The sequence below is a fragment of the Somniosus microcephalus genome, chromosome 15 (genome assembly GCF_052327205.1).
Source record: "Somniosus microcephalus isolate GS21.2 chromosome 15, FLI_Smic_1.0, whole genome shotgun sequence".
Taxonomy (NCBI): domain Eukaryota; kingdom Metazoa; phylum Chordata; class Chondrichthyes; order Squaliformes; family Somniosidae; genus Somniosus; species Somniosus microcephalus.
Genome location: NC_141001.1, coordinates 94169168 through 94185759, shown reverse-complemented (window position 1 = coordinate 94185759; position 16592 = coordinate 94169168). Strand labels below are relative to the sequence as shown.

The 16592-nt window shown below is 42.6% G+C and overlaps 1 protein-coding gene across 1 annotated transcript in view; it reads left to right on the top strand.

Annotated features, from left to right (window-relative positions):
- ano3 (anoctamin 3) overlaps positions 1–16592 on the top strand; it is a 401336-nt gene that overhangs the window by 93174 nt on the left and 291570 nt on the right. Inside the window, exon 2 of the mRNA XM_086008127.1 lies at positions 13578–13766. Within this exon, the coding sequence (XP_085864253.1) occupies positions 13578–13766 (189 nt within the window). The remainder of the gene's footprint in view (positions 1–13577; positions 13767–16592) is intronic.

Here is a 16592-nt window from a genome sequence, read left to right as displayed (position 1 = left end):
ATCACCTGTCTGTTTTTGGTATTTTCTGTTTCTATTTCAGATTTCCAACATCTGCAGTATTTTGCTTTTAACTCGACTTCCTTCACTCTGAGTACAATTGAAGCGGGCAACTTGAATAAAATTAGTACGTCTGCTTAATGCAAAGTGCCTGCATAACTACCAAATGTAACAACAGCTACATGTGACTGAATCTGGAATCCATCCACACCTTGTGGCCTGAAGCTATATCTCTGGCATCAAGCCAACAATTTCTCCATACTGGTTGTACTTGGATAGAATTCAATGAAGTAGAATCACTCAACTTTGAACATGTGGAATCACCGCAGTTTTCAAACTCCAGTCTAATGACACTACTTAGGTTGTCCTGCAAGTAGCCAATCACATCCTGAATATAAACCCTCTCTTGGCAACTGCTGTAAATGTCTGTTTTCCATGGTGATGGAGGAGGGAGGCTCAAAACTAAAACTGCTTTCTGGTATCAGAGTACTTAATAAAGACTTTGTTTACTTATCAATCTCCTACACCTGGAGGATCATCTAGTAACACTTAGGCCTGGAATCTGCGGTCAGCGGTGAAGCAAAGGTGGCCACCACTGGCCCCGATAAAAGCTTCCGACAAAGATCTTGCAATCTGCGTGGCGAGAAATTTGCTTTTCTCGACACGTAAGTGAGATCAGTGTCGAATAGTGGGGAATCCCAAGTGCAAGCTGATGTGACGTCAACAAGCTGTCTAAGCAGCCAATCAGGTTGCAGAATTCTCACAGACGGGAAACCAGGAAGTGAAGAAGCTGCTTTTATTCTGACTTTTTAAAAATGTTACAGAGAGCAAAACAAAGATTGGGGCTCTCACATTGGAAAAAGGTAAACCTGAAATAAATATGAACAAAGTTTTAAAAAAATATAATTTTTTTTTAAGTTTCTTAAAAATTGTAATTTTCATCATGATGGAGAAAGTTGACATTCCACAAAATTAAATTAGTTTTTTCAGGGCCATAACATTTGTTTAGCAGTCAATATGCTGTTAAAACCCAGTTAAACCTAATCCAACAAGGCTTAACTTTTAATGGGGTATTTAACAGCGATATTACCGCAATTATTAGTTTCACTGATTTCCAGGATTACACTGATTGCCGGAAATGGAGGGGGTGAGGGTGGTGATGGAGGCATGGGGTGTGCGGGCACAGTGCAGCCAGTGTCGGGGCAGTGAATGACGAACTGCAACTTCATGATTTCCAGGTTTAGATGCGCATGCACTAAATCCTGAAGTTGCAGTCAGTTTCAGAGGGGTAATAACAGCAAACGCTGACAGTTCGCTGTTATCTGTTATCACCCACCACAAATTCCGGGGCTTAATGTCTTATTCTCTGGCATTTTCCTTGAGTCCAAGTTAATAATCACTATTATTAAACTTCTTGTCTTGTGAAAGTAGTCCTTTTCAAAATTGTATTTGTAGACTTATTTTAGTCAGACAATATCTTAGAAACTTAGAACAGTTTCCATGACTATGAAAAATCATTGAGTCACTTTGCATGCTATTAGTAGCTACGTTCTAATTTTACACCTTGGTGAAGAGTATCTCAGTTTGAAAGCAAAAAGTAATGACTTGAGTTCCTGTACGTTTTCGTCCTGTAAATGAAGCAACTTTCTTCTTACAAAATCCTGGAACCGTGTAGAATAAACATGTTTAAATCTCACAATATTCCCAAGCTCTGGCCATTTTCTAGCTTCTCACAAATCTCTAAACAGTAGATTAACAAAAGTAAAATCCATCAGTAGTGTGGCTGAAGGGAGTCTTTCTGTTCAAGTGATGAAGGGGCACTGTCACATGCAGTCTGAGAGTATTGACCCTGAAGCTCAGCGTGTTCAACAGCAACTTGCTCTTGGGTGCATCATCTTTTTACAAATAATTGTTTTTTAAAAAGTGATTAAAATGATAAATGCCTTACACAAACCAGTTCCCAGAACCCAAAATCTTGGAATTATGCTTATTTGGATTTTGCTTCTGTGACTGTTGAGACTGTAAAGATTTCTCCCAGGAAATGTATTTTATGTCATTTGATGGGAATAGAGTAGTCTGTATTAATGTTAAAGGTATCAGTATTATCATTTTGGATTTAATACTTTGTACCTATTTACAGTATATATTTTTCAAAAATAATGTATTGCACTGTTACCTAAAACTAGTCTTTCTGTGTTAGACAATGATTTCAGCTTGCTGAAGCTCAAACATGTCTTTTTTTGACAGTCACTTTATGAACAGAACAGGGCAGTGTGATTGTCCAAGTCATGGACTCAACTCAGCTGCAGCTTTGTCACTTCTCCGTCACGCGGTCAGTCATGCTTGTAGAAATGTTGTGATACTGACAACTCACGTATCTTGTGTTCTGTGCATTAAAATATGGCACCTAATACTGTAGCAATGGGATTCCTTTTGCTGGATATTCAAGCATTATTTTGTGTAATGTCAATGAGGTTGCACATCTGAAATGGGTACAGAATTAATTGGTACGGTACAAGTCAAGGTAATGCACCTGCTAATGTTAATTTCCTCTTGCCTGTGCAGTCAAGGACCATCTTTTTTGTGATAGACAAAGACCAGTGCACTTGGCAATCTCTAGAGGAAGAGTAGTTGGTCTAATAGTGTCATTAATGGCTGCCCACGACACGTTGCTTTCACACTTTTAAAGCTTTTTGCACAAGCTTTTACAGCCCACCTCCAATACACATCCATGTCTAGAAAGTAGAGTCAGTTTCAGAGTACGCACTGGCGGTAAGGTAGTTTGCCAATGCCCAGCGAGTATCAGAAAATTACTCACTCACAGTATTTCAGTATGCGTTAGCAGTGATGAATTATCTTGCTACTGGCGTATATATGGAAAATTAAGCCAATGTTAATGGACTTGAGGGTTACAATGCAGGGCAATGACTTCTGAAAGTTAGTGGTTCTGTTTAATTCAATACTAATAGAAGTTCCTTGGAGTTACTCATGATTAACCTGGAGGGCAGTGCAAATGCGTTGTGTTAGGGACCTGAGCCAGGCATCAGAATCGACACCATTCTATTTCCTTATAATATATAGACCTGGAGATATGAGGACTACACAAAAATAGGGAGTGCAGTTTACTGTGAAGAGGACCGCATGCAACTTTAGGAAGTTAGAAGATTGAGCAGAAAAATGTTAGAGCATAGCCCTGATTTTAATGCTGGGTCAGTTGTGGGTAGGTGAGTTTACATTTCAGGTTAACTTCAGCCAAAAACATGCCCAGCGTACTTTAACTCCCAGGCTTCATTATAATCTCACCGGTGAGCTTTCCACTGAATTGGCTGCCCGAAGTGAGACCCGCCCACTTCCAGTGAGCAGTTCCGGGTCAGCCAGAGGCCTACTTAAAATGGGAATGCACCTGATAAAGGGAGGTTGCTTTCCCTACTGGCTACTTTCATTTCCAAGGCGCTGGATGAAGAATATTCTATGAAATGAGTCACAGGCAAGCCCCCAGATTCTCAGAAGCCTCCCTGGAGGTGCTTGTGGAAGTGGTGAAGACAAGGAGGGAACTCCGATCCCCAGCAGTGTTGCCAAACGCTCTGTCCACTAGGTATGGAGAGAGACTTCAGAGGTCATCAGCTCCAGGAATGTCACCTCCAGGATCTAGATACAGTGTATGAAGCACTTCAATTACCTCACAAGAGTAGCAAGGGTGAGTACTGCTTTTCATTTATCCCTTCCTCTCTCTACAAGTGGCAGCCGTTCTTCACCCTCTCCCTCACAAGTCTCAACAATCGCCTTCCCTTCATCGCACCCTTCCCCACCCAGCACAGGGCTACACCACACCAACTCTCATTCTCAACACCTTCATTTCAGTGGGAATGAAAATTGGGCAGTTTCTAAAACGAGTAGCCGATTTGCAATGCCAGTTCTACTGCATTTGGAGAAGCTGGTGGTGTTTCTCAAGGTGCAAGATGCTCACATTCCTGAGCCTATGATAAACCTGCAGCATCTGCTGCTTGAGGAACAGAAGTGGGGGTCATAGTCAGTGGGAGAAGTTGCTGAGAGCAAACACAGCTCAGAGGACTTACTGGCATGCAAGCCCAAAACCTTGCAAAAGTGTAAATGAAGGTTGTTTCAGGTATGGGAAGATTGGTTGGGTGAGTATTTAAATCACAGTTGTTAAATTATTTTAGAAATTATGATGTTGGAAATTTTAGTTTCAGGGTTTTATAACAGGATGTGTGGGGTAACCAAGAGAATTTAGATATTTTTTCAGGGACATTATTGGTTCTACTGTTTATTAATAGGATTTTTTGGCAGACAGTGACAGTCAAATTTCACATTCACTAAAAAGCAACCGATGTAAAAAATGCCTGGATTTTGCAGTCATTTTATAGAGAGCGAAATAAAGATTGGGACGTACACATGGGATTAAGGTAGGAGCTGAAATATCATAAAGAAACCTTAAATTTTCAAAAAAATTCTTTTTAAAATCTAGGAACTTTTATCATAATGGAGAAATTTGACATTCCACGAATATAAAGAGTTTTTCAGGGCCAGAGAGGTTGTTCAGCTATAATTATGACTTAGTACACCGTTAAAAAATCTGTTATACATCATTCAACAAGGCTTAACTTTTTTAAGGGTTTTTATAGCATGAATAGTGCGTAAAAAGTGGAAGTTTACGTCAGTTCAGTGATTTTAATTGATTTCCATCTGAGAGGACTGCAACAACGCGCCCTGTGGAGGAGCAGGATCACTGACAACAACTTCAGGATTTCCGCATTTAACTACGGACTCCAGAAGTTGCTGTCCGTTTTGCAAAGTAATGCCGGTGAATGCCGACAATTTCACCATCATTACAACCGCAAATTCCGGGCCATCCGATGTCTCTATTGATTTATTGAGTCAATTTTCACTTTCACTAAAAGCCTCAATTTACACGAGATTTTTTAAAAAAATTTTGGTTTGGCTGCTTCTTCGTGAAGGTGCAAATTGATCCGATTAACAAGCAGCTCGTGCTCACTCCCTTAGGAATGCATCAGAAGCAAAACTTTATTAGATAAAAAGCAAAATACTGCAGCTCACTGTTCCCTCTAACCTGCGCGAGGCCACGGAGTAATCTGCAAGGTCCCGCACAGGCTGTTCACAAGCATTTATATTGGAAATACCGCACATGCGCAGAAATTTAAAGGGACCCCGCACTGAAAGAAACAGGCCGTGCAGAACATAGCGCAGCCTACAGGAAACATTGCTGCAGATGATGGGAATGTGAAATAAAAACAGAAAATGGTGGAATCGCTCAGCAGGTCAGGCGGCATCTATGGAGAGAGGAAGGTAGGGTTAATGTTTCAGGTCGATGACCTTTCATCAGATTCTGTATTTTATGTTTTAAGTAGATTGTTTGCAGTATTTGTAACGTTGAGTGCTGTACAAACTGGTGCACATTTTCTAAATGCACTTTTAATGCAGACTTGCTGTGTTCCAGTAGAAAGGTAATGTAGCTGGTAACTGTAATAGAACATTAGTCTTCGCAATGAATCATGTTTTTAATGAAAGTTGGGAAACATGCACAAATGAGGCAAGTACTGTTAATGCTTTCCTACATAATGTCATACTGTGAATATGAATGTTTTCAATACGTACCCACAACAAAATGCAAATTTATAGACAGAAGTGAAATTAAATTTCATTTGAAAGATAAGTTTATTTTCCAATTAAATGGTTCAGCCATAAAGCAGCAGCTGAAGGCTGTGCAGACCCCAGGGATGATTATGAATTGGATAACTTTTAGTCTGACATTTTAAAACCTAAAAACAGATGATCTGGTCATGTTTGTTAGTGGGAGCTTGCTGTGTGTAAATTGGCTGCTGTGTTTCCTACATTACAACGGTGACTACACTTCAAAAAAAGTACTTCATTGGCTGTAAAGCACTTTGGGACGTCCTGAGGTCATGAAAGGCACTATAGAAATACAAGTCTTTTTTTTTTCATTTGCAAGAGAATTTCCTAGTAATACTGTCTGGTTATGAATAGGTTTCTACAACCCCCCGCCCCAGCTTCCTCACGTTGGTCAAGTATTCTCACCGTGCTGCATAACAATAGTTCTTTAGTAGCTAATAACTTGTGAAGAATACTTTTCACTCGTAGTTTTGGTTTATAGAATAGTACCTAACAAAGCAAAACCACTGGCTCAAACCAACACGTGCAATCAAAATACCCACCATATGTCATCAAGCGATGTTCTAATGTATACCGTTCTAAGCCGAACTTTCTGCACACGTTTCACATTGGTTTGACACTCACCATAGCCTGTGCATGAACAGATGATCAATATACCGATTTAGCAGTGATGCCAATGATGAGTGTTTTTGTTAACAGTGACGTGTACAATGCCATTTATACTTGCAGGCATACAAAAGAAGTAGTAAATTACAAGAAATTAATAAGCAGTTAACCAACAAAACTAAAATTCCAACACACTAGCAGAAGTTTTAAACAAAGCCCTGTCTGTGTTCGATAAGATTAGCTGAGGTGGAAATACAACGGTGTAATGTTCTAGCCATTAAATATGGTTTATTGTATTGATCACTTTTTAGTCTGGAAGTTGAAACTCTGTAATGTTAAAAGCTCTGAAGTCATTTTTGTTCTGCCAAAGTCATCTTGTTACTGAACTGGTAAAGGAATTTTCTGCTGAGTTTTTCCAACATTTTGTGTGAAGGGTTTCGACCCGAAATGTTGACTCTATTTCCCTCTCCACAGATGTTGCCTGGCCTGCTGAGTTTTTCCAGCATTTTCTGTTGTTATAAAAGGAACTTTCTGTTCGTTATCTGATATACTGTAGGAAAAGTACATATCAGTGTGACTTACGATATAAACAGTCACCTGAGGCTGCTATTCTTTGCTTTGTGTTAGAGAGCCTTGTTTAAAATACAACATAATTTCTTGGCCACTTCCACCAATTTTTTTAAAGATTGATCAAAATATTACAAAGTGCCAAAAAAATTTGACATTTTGACAGTTGTCACACCACGATGGATTTTTTTTCATGACATGATATAATTGGGCACAACAGAATTGGACTTGATGACTGTGGTGTTGTTATTTATGAGCAAGAATCCATTGTTCACATCAACAAACTCTCGACTTCTCCAAGTTAAAGAATATGCAAACAGCAACCTGATAACTGATTTCCACCAAGCGCCATTAGTCATTAAATAATTTGTGCAATTTAAACTTCTGTTTATCTGTGCTTGCATTCGTAAACACAAATTTAATATCAAAAATACTGGAGAGAAATAATTGTGTCTTAGGTTTTCTTTGGAAAGGATTACCTTTGTTTTTTTTTGGATGATGCAGTTACACAGTGAGCGGAAGATGCAAACTGAACAGGGAAACGCGGCAATAGGTTTACAAACCCAAACAGCAAGAAACAGTAGAAGTAGCCAAAAAATAGTGGCCTGGAGTTTCCGCTCCGGTTGCGCTGGTTTTTTCGACGCAATTCGCCCGAGATCGGCCGAACCAGCGCAAAACATCACGGAGTTTTAAGCGCAAATTATGTTCAGCGCAGCTGGAGTTTCCCCGATTTTTTGCGCTGGTTTAAAAAAAATCGCGCTAGAAGCTGGCCCCGCCCACAAAACTGGCTATGTCCTCGGATCGAATTAATCACCATGGCGAGTTTCTGCTAATTGCGCCCATTTGCAGGCCTTCGAGGAGGCTCTAGAAATTAAACGGTTTTTGCTATTAGGCGCAAGGACACTAATAGGCATGTTTTAAAAGCTTTTGAATATATTTTTTAATTTACTAAGAAACTGACTACTGTGCACCAATATAACTTGCAAGTGGTTCTGTATAATTTTTAAAAAATCATTTTCAGTGATTTAAAATCGGGTTATACACAGATGGTAGACTAGACACTGATTAAAATGCTTATTTTTTTGTGATAAACCTGTTTCCGGCTGTATTAATCAAACTGAACCAAATTATCACTCTTAAATATATCGAGCAATTTTTTTTAAAGCAAAACATTTTTTTTTATATTACGTTCTAAGACGCTGCCCGATTGTGCTGGCTCATGGCAGATTTTGCATTTGCCGATATGCAAATGAGTTCGAGCGGATATTTGAGGGGAAAAAAGACACTTCTCAAAACTAGCGCAGTTTTGAGCGCAATTTGCGCCCCGGATCACCGATCGCGCCCAAAGCGGAAACAATACCCCAGCCTGAATAACAAAGCAGAAGTCATGTGTAAGTTGAAAACAACAGCTCGCTCAACAAGTACGTTGTGAAACAATATTGGGATTGAGAAAAACAGACTCCAAACTAAATAAAACCACCTCGTAAAATAAAACGTGTATGTATGTTTTGGGGAAAAAAGCAACACATATACCAGGTGATGATTTCAATGCAGTAATTTATACTTGGGGCTCAGATGGAAGTTATGGTAGCCTGCTTGAATAGTTTAGAATGCAATTAGAATTCAGCATTTAGACTATTACCTTTTATTGCTCCCAGGTGGTTATTCATCTTTCTGTAACATGCCCCAAGCCAGCAATCGTAATTCGTTTTAAAATATTTGCAATGTTTGAATTTGACCATGAATTCGTAGGTCCAAACTCAATTAGTGTGTAGCAAAGTGACATATCTGATGGGAAGGATGTGTTAATAGGATAGCAAAGGTAGAGCTACCAGAGTGAGTGACAGTAGGCTCAGTGCTGGCCTACCATATTTTCCAAACTGGAATCTGACCACATTTGCAGATGCTACCACTGATGGGTGAGACTAGAACTAGGGGGCATAATCTTAGAATAAGAGGCTGCCCTTTCAAAACTGAGATGAGGAGAAACTTCTTCACTCAGAGGGTAGTAAATCTATGGAATTTGCTACCCCAGAGAGCTGTGGAAGCTGCAACATTAAATAAATTTAAAACGGAGATAGACAGTTTCCTAGCAGATAAGGGAATTAGGGGTTACGGGGAGAGGGCAGGGAAGTGGACGTGAGTCAAGATTCGGATCAACCATGATCCTATTGAATGGCGGAGCAGGCCCGAGGGGCCGTATGGCCTACTCCTGCTCCTACTTCTTATGTTCTTATGTTCTTATCAAACTGGGATACCTGGGCAGGTGGAGGCAGAGGATTATGAGAGGTGGAAAGAGAAATAAACTCAATCCGAAGAGCTTGCCCAGAACTTATAAAATGAATTAGTTAAAATAATGGCTTGGAAATATATTGCCGTTCCTTCATTGTCGCTGGGTCAAAATCCTAGAACTTCCTCCCTAACAGCACTGTGGGAGTACCATCACCACACGGACTGCAGCGGTTCAAGAAGGCCGCTCACCACCATCTCCTCAAGGGCAATTAGGGATGGGAAATAAATGCTGGCCTTGCATTGAATGAACAAAAAACAAAGTCAGTGGGTGGTCAAAGCAGATGAAATTTAATATGGGTAAATATGAAATAGTGCTTATGGGAAGAAACCTTTAGGTTGAAAGCGATTTATGGGGTATTGGTGGGCTCGGCATTTAACATGCCCATTCTCTGCAGTGTGGCAATAAATTAGCAAAGCAAATCACATACTGAACTGTATAGCCAAAACAGTAGAGTACATGTAAGAGGAAACAATGCTCTAGCAAGGAGCTAGCAGAGACATATAGAGCCAAATGGCTTCTTTCTCTTCTGTAAACTCTATGCTTCTACGCTCTGGTGAGACCACACTTTGAGTATTGTATCCAGTTGACTAAGTGACTCATTTAAGCTTTGTAGACAGTACACAAACAGAGTTACGAGATTCACCCATGGACTCAGATGACTGAGTCATGAGGAAAAACTTGATCTTTCAGCCTTGACAGGAGGGGACTTCCCAAAGTTATAGAAAATAATGAACAGTATACAAAATGTGAATCTGGAATATCATGTCAAATTAAACCATAACAATGGCACGAAGGGGCACAGATTCAAACTGGCTAATCGGTACATCTCAAACTGATGCCATTAGGTTCTTCAGACACAGTGACCAAGGAATATACTTCTGGGTACAATGATACCCTGGAATAAATTAAGAAACAGTTGAATACTTTAATGGAAGGAGAATGATTAGAATTTAATTGTAATTAAAAAATAAATCATATAATAATGCAATTGTAACAGTGATTTTAAAATACCAGACGTCAAATGCCATTTGGTCCACTTTTAGGTCATCTATTCAGAAACAGCCTAATGTCCCCATCACAGTATCCAACTGTTTCTCAGCTGATTCCAGGGTTCCTACCCAGTAGCCCATTGCACCTGTTGTTCACTCTCTGGGGTCAATTTTCACTTGCTTCGCTTGACGTAAGTGGGGTGGTAACAGCCTCAAACTGGGGTTGGTAGCCCTCCTGCTCTGTTAAACTGATAATGCAGCTTGCTCCATTTTAAACCAGGTTTCAGCTGGTAGGCCCCTTTAAAAAAAGAAAGACTTGCATTTATATAGTGTCTTTCACAACCTCAGGACGTCCCAAAGCACTATTATAGCCAATGAAGTACCGTCACTGTTTTTGTAATGTAGGAAACGCGGCAGCCAATTGCACACAGCAAGGTGATAATGACCAGATGATCTTATTTTTGTTATGGCCAGGACACCTCCCCTGCTCTTCTTCAAAGTAATACCAAGGGATCTTTTACATCCACCTGAGAGAGTAGACAGGCTTCTGTTCAATACCTCATCTGAAAGACAGCAGGCTCTGACAATGCAGCACTCCATTGGAGCGTTACTTTAGATTTTTGCAATCAGGTCTTTGGAGTGGGACTTAAACCCACAGCCTTCTGACTCAGAGACAAGAGTGCTACCAACTGAGCCACAGCTGACAATATGCAAGTTGGATTCTAAGATGTAAATAGGACCCCAATTGCCATTTTAGGTTGGAACTGGTTAGAACATGCACCCTGCAGGCATTGACAAATGACCTTTTGAAGTGTGAAGTCTGCTCCAAACTCAGTACAATGCTTAGATTTGATTAACTCATTCTCTGCAAAGAGATGCTGCTTGTTCTGACATTGAAATTCAATTCTCCTTGGTGCAAAGAGAGCTTGCAGTCCGGCTCGGCACAAAACCTTCCTGCACATTTGGGTCAGATGCAATTAGAGTTTGGGCTGAGAGCGCTGCAAAGACCAGCCCTATAAAGCCATGCCGTGTGCCAGCCTCCGTGGCCAGGAAGATGAGTCAGAAGCTTCTTCCCTTCTTAGGCAGTCCCTCGGAACCGAGGATCACTTGCTTCCACATTAAAAATGAGTTCGCAGGTGACTGATGAGCCCAATGCGGGACCTACAGTCTCTGTCACAGGTGGGGCAGACGGTGGTTGAAGGGGCGGGTGGGTGGGGTGCTTGGGTTGACGTGCGCTCCTTGCGCTGCCTGCGCTTGGCTTCCACTTGCTCCCAGCGAAGAGACTCGAGGTGTTCGGCGCCTTCCCGGATGCTTCTCCTCCACTTTGTGCGGTCTTGGGCCAGGGATTCCCAGGTGTCGGTGGGGATGTTGCACTTTTTCAAGGAGGCTTTGAGGGTGTCCTTGAAGCGTTTCCTCTGCCCACCTGGGGCTCTCTTGCCATGCCGGAGCTCCGAGTAGAGCGCTAGTTTTGGGAGTCTTGTATCGGGCATACGGACAATGTGACCCGTCCATCGGAGCTGATCGAGCGTGGTCAAAGCTTCAATGCTGGGGATGTTGGCCTGAGCAAGAACACTGACGTTGGTGCATCTATCCTGCCAATGGATTTGCACGATCTTGTGGAGGCAGCGTTGGTGGTACCTCTCTAGTGCTTTGAGGTGCCTGCTGTACATGGTCCATGCCTCTGAGGCATACAGCAGGGCGGGTATCACTGCTGCTCTGTAGACCATGAGCTTAGTGCTGGGTTTGAGGTCCTGGTCTTCAAACACTCTCTTCCTCAGGCGACAGAAGGCTGCACTGGCACACTGAAGGCGGTGTTGGACTTTGTCGTCGACGTCTGCCCTTGTTGACAGTAGGCTCCCGAGGTATGGTAAGTGGTCCACGTTGTCCAAGGCCTTGTCGTGGATTTTGATAATCGGGGGGCAGTACTGTGTGGCAATCAGAAGCAATCATGTGTGCGTTTACGAAGTGTTGCAGTATCTGCTTTGCAGGTGAAGAAGATAAGTGCCCTGTTAATCCTCTGGTACAAACTGGCCTGAAGATGTAGATCCACAGAATCCCACCACAAATTTCTACACAACCTTGGTAGACGCCTATTTTTATGCGGAGGCTAAGAGAATGAGGAAGAACGCTAGGAAGAAATTGAACCTCCACATGCAAGGCCCCCTCCCAGAATACCCTCTCATTCCTATTGTTGACCTAGCGTGATGTAGAGTTAAGCTCTGGTTTTGTTAAGTTTCAGTGTTCATATTGTTAGCATTCATACTGTTATTTGGGGTGTCAATACTCCCTCCCTTGGGCAAAGATTAAGGGTACAGGCTATAACAAGGCCTTGTATACAGCAGAGTGGAGGAAGATGGCTTGACTGCTCTGCTTCAGTGTCCCCCAAGTGCCTTTCCCCCTCTACCCTTATACATTGATAATACAGGAATATCTTATATTAGCTGAAGTAAAAACATCTATCTATCTATCTATATAAAAGGATAGTGGTGTCTGTCCGTCTGTCTGTCCATCTGTCTGTCCGCTATACACTCAAAAGTTATAGAGCGTACCTACACATATGTTATATCAAAAGAAAGCTGATGATCAGGGGAGTGTCATAGGCATATTTACTTTTTGGTCAGACAAAGATTTGTCAGACAGTATACAAAATACATTCAAAAATCCACTCATTAGTGCTTGACCAATCCTACCGCTCATTAGCGTTGAGTGACATGATGGTTGACCAATCCTACAATTCAGTGACCTGATGGTTGACCAATCGGTGCGTCACGGGCGGGACCTAATCCTGCAGCCTCCCGAAACATTGCCGCCATTTTTTCCCCTGCTTTTACCAGCTGCGGCGGCCCGCCGGAGCGGGAGGTGAATTGGGGTCACTCGGGCCGATGGGGTCACTCGGGCCGGGCCTGACAACCGCTCGGCCCGAGACACAGAGCGGGGGAGCGGCAGCGGCCGGCCGTCAACCGCGCGGCCCGAGACACAGAGCGGGGGAGCAGCAGCGGCCGGCCGTCAACCGCGCGGCCTCTAAACTGCCCTGGCAACGCCGGGCCCCCCCAGCTAGTACCTGATATAAATACCTAGCACTGATGGGTCTACCAACACTGCTTGTGCTAATGAGCCACTGATAACATTTTGTACTAAAAGTGATACATTTTATCTTTAGTTTTTGTCATAACAAATGCCATTATTGGAACAATATTTGCTGTGACATCAAATGCTTGGTCAAGAAATGTTTGGACAGTAGCAAGTAGCATTAGGACAACAATTTGAACGTCCTGTATTATTCAGTGTTCTTTTTAATCACAATTAGGCAAATTCTTAGTCAAGTGAATGTTATTTTTCAAGAAGTTACACCACAGAGTGTTGTGGAAAATATAAAAGAAAAATTATGAACCCCCCTGAGACACGAAGCTATTTTGAAAATGATCAAAGCATCTGTAATTCTCTTTCTTTTTTAGGAATGAACACAAGTGTCAGTGGCATTATCAAAGAACAGCCGCTGAAGCCATCCAGAAGAAGCTTGCCCTGTTTGGCTCAGAGCCAGACACTACCAATCAATCTGAACAGCCATTCTTTGCAGCAACCGTCCAGTCAGAAGGAGACACTAAGCGCAGGACCATCTTCCACAAATGTATCTTATGAGAAAGGTCAGCTGATCCACGAAACACTCTCCATTATTAACGATGCTTGTAAATCCAAATTACCATTTGATAAAACATTACGCAATTAAGACAATGGCTTTAGTACGCTGCTAGGGCATTGCTATGCTTTTTGACATATTTAGCTAATTAAACTAAAGAAAGAACTTGCATTTCTTTAATGTCTTTCCTGTCATCAGGACATTCTAAACTGCTTCACACCAACAGCAATACTTTTAAGTATAGTCTCTGATTTTTTTGTAGGCAATTATTATATTCTTGTGGATATTAGTAACCATTGTATGAATGTCTTTTTTCATCTTTATAAAATGTAAGGCTTGATATTTCAACCCACTCCCCCCTGCCTAGCGTATTGACCCGAGCCACAAGACCTCCCTCCCTGAAGATCCATCTGGGACCTGCAACAAAGGGCACTCACTTTTTCAGGCCCTTCATGACCTTGCTGTTTGCATTTTCCAGATCCTCTTAGGCCAAGCAGAACCGCTTCCCAGTCCTAATGGATACCCACTCGGTGATTCTACAGGAAAATGAGGCAGGCTGTACAGTTCTGGCTCTCTGTTTCACCTGCATGTTCGTACCTGCTGTTGCTGCAAAAACTTTGGGGGTGCTTTTGCCAGCCCTGGGGAGGCGGGTTTGGAGGCGGGACTGCCGGGAAAATGGCAGAATCTGGGAACAGGTACCCACCCTGCCTCCAACCTGCCTCCGTGCCATCTTCCCAGGAGGCGGGTACCCGACCCGCGCTGGGAGCCGCCTCCCCGAGGCGGGAAGGGGATTACAGCTACTTAACTGCCTGTTAACAGGTAGTTAACAGGCAGTTTTTTGGCAATTATTATTTTTGCCCTGAAGTGTGGGCTTCCTGACACCTCTGAACCTCGCAAAGGTCAGCGAGGCGGGCCGTCGGTCTGCGGGGGTCGGAGGGGCCGAGATGTCCGGTGTGCAGGTGAGTGATGGGTGCGTGTGTGCAGAGGTAAGTGTCTGAGGTGTGTGTAAAGTGTTTTAATAAGTTTTACTTACCTTTACTTCTTCCTGCAGGCTTCCTCACTTCAGGTCTTGGGGGTCCCAAGCTCACCGGCACAGAAAGCAGAATGGCCGCTGAACTGTCAAAAGCTGCAGCCTTCTGCTTTCTGCTCAGGAAGGCTTTCTAATTGAGTCTTGAGTAAAGACTCAACTCAGAAGACAGATTGTCAGTGTTTGACAGCTTCACAGAGCTGTCAAACGATGACATTTCACTGTCAAAAGCTCTTGACAGATGAAACGTCACTCGCTGATGTCACCTGTAACCGGCTTTCCCTTAATTGGCCTGCTAAGCCCGCTGGGCGGGCTTAACAAGGTCAATCAAGGGAAAATAGCATGGGTTGGCCACAAGTCGATGGAGGTGGGACTAAAACCTGAAAAGTGGAAGTCCCGCCTCCAAAAGCTCCCCATTGACAAAATCCAACCCACAGTCTTTGTTCAGGGGAAACCCCGGTAATCCCAACAAAAAAGGAGCAGAGATCTGGAGTCTAATTTCCTCAGGGCTTCTCCCAATCTGCTCGAATCAGTGTCTGGGAGATTCATGCCCCATTCTGGGAGACTCCCAGGCAATCTGGGAGAGTTGGCAACCCTAAAGGGCAGCTATGGTGGGGTGTGTGGTCTGTTTTAATGCCCTGGAGATGGTAGAATCTAATTTAGTGGATTTCAGTGAGGAAACAGAAAAGGAAGGAATAACAAATAGAAAGAGAAAATGGAATCAATACAAAATTTCCAGGAGATGAACGTTACTTGTTATACAACAACTTGCATTCACATAGCTCCTTTAACGTAGCAAAACATATAAAGGCACTTCACAGGAGTGTTATCAAACTAATTTTTGACAGTGAGCCATGTGAGGAGATAGTAGGACAGGTGACCAAAAGCTTGGTCAAAGAGGTTTCAAGGACCACCTTAAACGAGGAGAGAGAGATAGAGAGGCAGAGAGGCTTAGGGAGGGAATTCCAGAACTTAGTGCCCAAGCAGCTGGAGGCACGTTCCTCAATGGTGGAGCGATTAACATCGGGGTGCGCAAGAGGCCAGAATTGGAGGAGCAGAGAGATCTCGGAGGGTTGTAGGGCTGGAGAAGTTTACAGAGATAGGGAGGGGGCAAGGCCATGGAGGGATTTGAAAACAAGGATGAGAATTTTAAAATCGAAGCATTGCCGGACTGGAAGCCTGTAGGTCAGCGAGCACGGGGATGATGGGTAAATGGGACTTGGTGCGAGTTAGGACACAGGCAGTCGAGTTTTGGATGACAGGTTTACGTAGGGTGGAAGATGGGAGGCCGGCCAGCAGAGCATTGGAAGAGTCAAGTCTAGAACGAAGACACTATCACACCTTATATCATAGATTGGATATCTTGTACTGCCAATTTTTCTGTCGTTGAATATTTTTGACAGTTTTGTGAAAGGGATGTCATTAAAGGAAGCTCAATTGCCACAGTTTGAGCAGTGTTTCACAGCCTGAGGATCATGTTTAACATCATTTCTTCCAGTTCCGACAAAAGGTCATCGACCTGAAACGTTAACTCCCTTTCTCGCCACAGATGCTGCCTGACCTGCTGATTATTTCCGGCATTTTTTGTTTTTGTTTCAGATTTCCCGCAATCCGCCATATTTTGCTTTTGTAACATCATCTCTTGCTGTGGACAAATTTCTTTAGCAAGCATATGCAGCTTTTATTCAAATATATAATCATGCTAATGGATCGCCAGAGAAATAATGCATGATGATATAGCAAGGTTACCGCTAATCAATAGAAATTTGAACAAAATCATATTCTCCAAGCCAGAAGCAAAGAATG